General features: G+C 41.4%; 1 protein-coding gene across 1 annotated transcript; it reads left to right on the top strand.

The window, feature by feature from the left end:
* The first annotated feature begins 2356 nt into the window (after nt 1-2356).
* Nucleotides 2357-4362, top strand: LOC148941147 (uncharacterized). The gene is made up of 2 exons (XM_089104590.1): nt 2357-2684; nt 4337-4362. Exons 1-2 carry the CDS (start codon nt 2357-2359, stop codon nt 4360-4362), a joined length of 354 nt encoding a protein of 117 aa, XP_088960716.1.
* The last annotated feature ends 3389 nt before the right edge of the window (nt 4363-7751 follow it).

The raw sequence follows: 7751 nt of genomic DNA, 5'->3' as shown, positions 1-7751 counted from the left end.
GAGCAGCACTTGGGAGCTGCCACAGACCAAAAAGCGTTGAAAGACCTTGTGACTGCTGAAACAACTGCTCTAAAGGAAGCCCTAAACAAACAATTTGAAAGCAGGGTGAAGGCGCTAATCTTTGAAGACTGCGACAGACAGAAGAGAAGATTGAATATAGTGGCCTTTGGAGTTGCTACTCAAATCGATGATGCCCAGTTTGTCCGCGAGCACCTAGCTAACGAATCCGGCTTACCTGGTGTCCCTATTTCAAACATCCGCCACCTAGTGAATCCCACTGTCTCCGTACCCCAAAATCCACTACACCCACCCCCAATCATGTTTGCTGTCCCCGACTTCAAGATTAAGAAGCTGATTCTCCAGAAATCGTTTGAGAAAAAAGGGGCAGTTCAGTTCAGAAATGATGTATCAAAAACAGACTGTGACAAAAGGCAGAAGTTATATGAAGAACTATACAGAAGGTGAATCAAATATTGTGATTAAAGGCAACAAGATTGTCCCAAAAACCTTCCAGCAGCCTCCAGCTGCCCTGGGGTTGCAGGTGATGGAGATCTAGGAGTTGATGCCTGTCAAAACAATGTAAATAGTACTGTACATAGAAACTTTAGTGTGAGTGATTCAAACACAAGCCCCACATTTGAGATCGATAATGATGAATCGTTTGCAAGTGCATTATCAAGTACTCATAGCGGAGAACCTTTGGATAGTTCTATTTTTGAATCTTGTGAGTTGGAATTTAGAGATATTGGTGATGCCCATACTGAAAATGAAGACAGACTATTAATGCTTTACAGTAACGTGGATTGCATCCCCACAAAAATAGATGAAATAAAAGCTGTAGCTTTAGCAAGGCCTGAAGTGAGTGTCTATGCCTTCACTGAAGTTAAACCAAAGTATACTTCAGTGCCACTGACTGATGTGCAAATCCAGATCACCGGATTCAGAATAATCTCAAACCTGTCAAAACCAGAAGGAAGAGGAATAGTCCTGTACGTCAAATCATCACTTAAGGTAGGAGACCTTAATCTTGGTTCTCAGTATGAGCCGTGGATGGAGCAGGTCTGGATAAAAATTGAGCTAAAGGGTCACCCCTTAATTTTAGGTTGTATTTATAGAAGCCCAAGCTCTCCCTGTCAGAAAAGTTCTCACCTCATGATTGCGAATTCTATAAGTTTGGTGATGAGTCGTCCTTGCCATAATATTGTAATTGTTGGAGACTTTAACCTGCCTCAGATCCAATGGATTAGTGCTTATGCTGCTACAGGAGATAATGATGACAAGATTGGCACACTCCTCAAATGCCTACAAGAACATTCATTGTACCAGACAATCGATTTCCCGACTAGGTAGAGAGAGGGCCAGAACCCATCTCTCTTAGATCTCCTATTTGTCAAAGATGAGGAGGCAATCCAAAGTATAGACTCAGAGCCACTTTTTGGCGCAAGCGACCATATAGCCATAACTTGTCGACTAAAGTTGTACCCGCAGACAAACAATCTTAGAAAACATGTGTTTACAAATTACAACAAGGTCAGGCAAGATTTAGCTAACCAAAATTGGTCTTTTGTTAAAAAAAATAATGTACAGGGAACTTGGTTTGAGATGAAAAGGGTCCTCAGTGAGACAACTGCAAAAAACACAACAACCACTTGGAAACAAAGACCAAGAATGCTCCCTTTCATCACACGAGAAATCAAGCTAGCGGAAGAAAAAGAAGTTCTGGAGAAGGTACATGGACGTCCCAAAGCAGGCTAATCATGACAAATGCCAAAAAATACGAAACAAAGTCCACTACCTTACAAGAAGTTACTAGCAAGTATGAGGAGTCTTTAGCTTCAGCATCAAAACAAATCCAAAGAAATTTTGGAAGTATGTCTCCACTCAAAAGCCCGGAAGACATTCAGTAACCAAACTCTCAGTTAATAGGAATACCATAAGCAACCCTAGAAATATAGCTGAAGCTCTGAACCAGTAGTTCAAGTCATTTTTTACACCTCCAGATAATGACCCCTTGCCACAAATGCCGGAATATGATATTCAGAAACCGATGCAAATTATTACTGTCATCACTTTGGATGTTGAATCACGGCTCAAAAGATTGAACCCAAATAAGTCAGTTGGCCCTGATGGGGTACACCCTAGAACTTTGAATGAGGCTCATGCGGAGCTTGCCCTCCCCCTAGCAAAACTGTTCCAGAAGTCTCTTGACACAAAACAAGTCCCTCGAGATTGGAGAAATGCAAATATTACACCTTTTCATAAGGGTGGAAGCAGGAACTGTGCTGCCAATTACTGACCTATTAGCATCACCTTGACAGTCAGTAAAATCCTCGAAGGAATTGCAAACACCACTGTTATGAAACACCTGATTGACAACAAACTACTTACCGATAGCCAACATGGATTCAGATCTGAACGCTCGGTCAAGACAAATCTTATTGATGCATATGAATATGTCACCAATCTGCTAGACCAGGGTATCCCTGTTGATATGATTCTATTAGACTTTGCAAAGGCTTTTGACAAAGTTTGCCATCATCGTTTGAAGGCTAAACTTTTAGCTACCGGGATACATCTGGAGGTTGTTGAATGGGTGATGCAGTTCCTCTCAGGAAGAAAGCAGAGAGTTAGAGTGTTTGGGGATAACGGGCAAGAGTTTTTCTCAGAAGTTGCTGGAGTTGATAGTGGCCTGCCCCAGGGAATGATCTTGGGCCCAACACTTTTCAATATTTACATTAATGATGCTCCACGGGCTGTAAGAAATAAGATGAGCCTCTATGCTGATGATTCAAAGCTTATTGGGCCCCAAAGTTGTCAGTGACTAGAGCCACCATACAGGAAGACCTGGATGCACTTTCCCTTTGGGCCCGCCAATGGAAGCTTGAGTTTAACATCCAGAAGTGCAAGGCTGTATATTTCAGGAAAAAGAATGAGAAGTGGCAGTACCATATGAGTGGGGGGGATGGCTCTAGACAATCGACTGGTTCCTTGGTAGCTGAAAGAGATTTGGGAATAGACATTAATGAAGAATTAAAATTCAACAAACATGCACAAACAGCAGTTGCCAAAGCATCTCAGACCCTTGGAATAATTAAGCGTACAGTACATAGCAGATCATCAAAAGTCATGACAAAGCTGTACAAGGGTCTCGTGCGATCATTGCTGGAGTTTGGGATGTGTAGCCACGCCTCTGAATAAGGGTGACCAACAGAAAATAGAGTCTGTTCAAAGGCACACAACCAAAGCTGTTGATGGATGCAAGAACCTCAAGTGTCCATCTTTCTTGAACAAACTACAGCTCCCAGCACTTATCTACAGACAACAGAGGGGCAATGTCATCATGGCTTATAAGCTACTACATGCCAATTCCTCTTCTCAGAGTTCTTTACAACTTGACAAATCATTCAGGACCAGAGGGCATAGTAAGAAGCTGCCCAGGAAGAGAGCTCACAGCAGACTCAACAACCACTACTTCTCAAATAGAGTGGTGGGCCCCTGCAACAGTCTTCCCAATGCAGCTGTCACCGCTCCCTCTGTAACTGCATTCAAGATTGCCATTGATAAGAATTGGTCCACCAAACCCTGGAAAACAGAGTGGGACGCCGCTGAACCAGTGACTCCCCATCGTCACTGACCAGCGACTCTACAGGATCTTTCCTTATTTCACTGGACAATGCAATTTAAAGTAATTTAAGGAAACTTGCTTTATAATATACAAGGAAATCTTGCTTTATAATATACAGCAAGTATGAATGAATAATATTTCCCTGCTTTTTTTTTATAAATTCTCCAATTAACTCATTAATAGCTAAGACATATGTCTACCATTAGAATGAGAATTTTATCCTAAATATAACATTTCTAAATATCTAAATATAACATTTGTTTGTGATAGAAATGAAGTTTATGCTTACCTCTCATAATGTGCAAATATATATCCTACCCTGAATAAAAGTCCATTATGCAATGGACTTTCTATTGTTTTGATAAACTGTTAAATGAATTTGAAGAAAAGAGTGACTCACATGGAATTCAGTACATATATACTGGTACATATATTCAGTGCATAACTGGGTAAAATTCTAGGCTACTTTAGCAACTTTTGGCTATCTTGCAAAGGGGTTAACTTCGGAAAATGAAACCTTCAGGGATTGGCCTACAGGCCAAAGTCTGTCCTGAGAAGGCATTTTGAAATACCTAGCCTACCTCCACTCCTTCTCCCTCAAGAAGGTCCTGAAATATGTCAACATGACAGGTCTATGCCTATTGTGAAATATATTGATTTAATTGCTTTGCTTTTGTGTTGTTTGCTTATGCTTATGCACTTTATTTATAGGTGTTGGGTCTCCATTAAATAATTGAATTCAACTCTTTACCCGAAGATAGAATACATTACATGGTGTCAGAATGGACAGCACACCCTATCCAACAATTGAATGGTCGTCAGCCAATCTCAAAGCCTCGTGATCGAATACCTAATCACCGTAGACTATTATAGTAGATTTTTTGAGGTGGATAAACTTGCCATTTCAAACTCACAGCAAGTGATCTTGAAATTAAAAATGCATTTCACCAGATACGGTATACCAGAGAAGATTACTTCAGACAATGGGCCACAATTCAGCTCGGAGCAGTTTCGAACATTTGCAGCATCCTGGGATATCAACCACATCACATCGAGTCCCCGATACCCACAGTCCAATGGGATGAGCGAGAAGGCGGTCCAGACGGCAAAACGGATCATGACAAAAGCAACAGAAAGCCAAACAGATCCATACATTGCATTGCTGGAATACCGAAACACCCCAGTTGATGGAGCATACACACCGATTCAGCTGCTCATGAGCAGGAAAACCCGGTTGATGGTCCCAGCGCTGCCATCCCATCTGCAGCCGAAAATAATTGCAAAGCCAGTTTTCGAGAAAGCAAGAGAGAAAGCTCAGGCTAGACAGCAGAGAGCTCACAACAAGAACACCAAAGAGCTGAAAGAATTGAGCATAGGAGAGAAAGTATGGGTGAATTGATGAAAATAGTGGATGGCGCAAGGGCGTAGTCGAGAAGAAGTTGAGACAACAAGAGCGCTCTTACCTGGTGCGGCTGCAAGATGACAGTACTCTTTGGAGAAACACCCATTACATGCAGGCCGTGTTACCCAGTGCCCCAAACTACATACTTGCCCGGATGGAACAGCGACAGTTGGAGCTAGTACGACGCTTGTCGCAGATCGATCCAGTGCCGAGTTGAACAGCAGTACTGACAAAGAAACCCCGTCAATAGTCAAAGATGATGATTTCACCGTATCCGAAAGGCCAAACGTCAGGGGGGACAAGGAAAGAGCATTAAGTCTACGATGTCAGTCAACTACTGATACAGTCATACCCCCTGTGACCAGCGCTGAAGCCCCGCCAGATGCAGGAAGAGTCACTCGCTCAGGTAGACTTTCCAAACTACCTGTGTGTATGAACCTGAGCATTGATCGTCACGTTGATATCCACCTCCGTCCAGTCTGGCAGTGATGGAAGCCATTTCTACATGAGAAAGAAGATGAAATATATTGATTTAATTGCTTTGCTTGCTTTGCTTTTGTGTTATTTGCTTATGCTTATGCACTTTATTCATAGGTGTTGGGTCTCCATTAAATAATTGAATTCAACTCTTTACCCAAAGATAGAATACATTACAATTGAAATTTTGAAAAAACAACATTTAACCTTAATTTTCAGTCATCAGTTTCTTTTTCTCTGGCTCTGGCATAGGCTATCAATGTTTTTTTCAACATTTAGGGAGTGTATTTGCATATCTTTAAATTTTAACTGATTTCTTTTATTCCATTCAAGAATTAAAAAGTATATATTTGCATATTAAGGCTAGTTCTTAACCTTTGAAAGAGCATAGACCTACAATAACCTAAGGAATCTAATGGCAACCTAATAGGCCTAGGCTACTTCTATTAGAATTTTTCTTTCCAGAGAACCACTGAAATCAAATTTTCATCCAAAATTAAGTTATAATTCATATACTTTTTCCAATACAGGCAACATATCTTTTCATGCTCATTTTTGCTCAATTCTGTAGTAAAGACTGCTCTCTTTTCAAATCGCCTAACAAAAATTCCGCCATCGTTGCCAAAATGATCTGAGCGTATTCATGAGGTCGAGGCCGATTCGCTTTCCTAGGTGTGCAGAAGAACACGGAAGAAACTAAGGACTCAGCTATCCTTAAACTGCTGGGAATAGATGATTTGACTATTGCACTTCCCACATTCTGTCTACCTCGAAAATTGTCAAGACAATAAATTTAGCGTTCTGAGCATCGACAAGATACAATTCTTTCATTTGAGCGCCAGGAGAGGAAAAGCTGGCAGAAGAGGGGAAAGTACCTGTGGCAAGTACTCTAGTGGTATCTGCCGAGAGTTATTTGTCCAAGAGAATTGATAAACTTCCGCTATTTATCCAGAACCAGAAATGGCGAGCAAACGGATGTGTGTTAGCCTGGTGAAGGGTACAGCGAAGTGTGCAGCCTGTGAAGACAATTTAAATGAAGGTTCTAACGCTATAAACTGTGAGGATCGTGAGTGATGGCTGTGTGCAGAATTCCTAGATCTTTCAAAACGAGAATATATTTTATGAACGAAGATGACTCGCCGCATGGGCTGTGAGTGGAAATGTCCCATGTGCAAAGGCAACCCAAAAGGCAGTGTTAATGCCTCAGAAATAGCGAAAATTGTGGACAGTAGCATAAAAAGGTCTCTAGGTTGTCTTGATGACACAATAAAGAACCTGGATGTGAAAATCAAAGAAGTGGTTAAAGACTTCTTTTCAAGCTTGAAAGATGAACTGAAAGCTGAAATAGACACTAAGTTCACTGGCCTTGAAGATAGAGTACGCTCCCTGGAGCAGCACTCGGGAGCTGCCACAGACCAAAACGTGTTGAAAGACCTTGTGACTGCCGAAACAACTGCTCTAAAGGAAGCCCTAAATGAACAATTTGAAAACAGGGTGAAGGTGCTAATCTTTGAAGACCGCGACAGACAGAAGAGAAGATTGAATATAGTAGTCTTTGGAGTTGCTACTCGAAATGATGATGCCCAGTTTGTTCGCGAGCACCAAGCTAACAAATACGGTTTACCTGGTGTCCCTATTTCAAACATCTACCGCCTAGTGAATCCCAATGTCTCCGTAACCCAAAATCCACTACGCCCACCCCCAATCATGTTTGCTGTCCCCAACTTCAAGATTAAGAAGCTGATTCTCCAGAAATCTTTTGAGAAAAAAGGGGCAGTTCAGTTCAGAAATGATGTATCAAAAACAGACCGTGACAAAAGGCAAAAGTTTTATGAATAACTATACAGAAGGCAGCCAGGCGGTGAATCAAATATTGTGATTACAGACAACAAGAGTCTCCCAAAAAACTCCCAGCAGACCCCAGCTGTCCTGGGGTTGCAGGTGATGGAGATCTAGGAGATGATACCTGTCAAAACAATGTAAATAGTACTGTACATAGAAACTTTAGTGTGAGTGATTCAAACACAAGCCCCACATTTGAGATCAATAATGATGAATTGTTTGCAAGTGCATTATCAAGTACTCATAGCAGAGAACCTTTGGATAGTTCCACTTTTGAATCTTGTGAGTCGGAATTTAGTGATATTGGTGATGCCCATATTGAAAATGAAGATGGACAATGAAGGCTTTACAGTAACGTGGATTGCATCACCACAAAAATGGACAAAATAAAAGCTGTAGTTTCGG

This window comes from Artemia sp. Qi Xiang Cuo, chromosome 18, assembly GCF_049724085.1.
Source record: "Artemia sp. Qi Xiang Cuo chromosome 18, ASM4972408v1, whole genome shotgun sequence".
Classification (NCBI taxonomy): Eukaryota; Metazoa; Arthropoda; class Branchiopoda; order Anostraca; family Artemiidae; genus Artemia; species Artemia sp. Qi Xiang Cuo.
The sequence above is the reverse complement of the archived record's forward strand: the minus strand, read 5'-3'. Positions and strand labels throughout refer to the sequence as shown.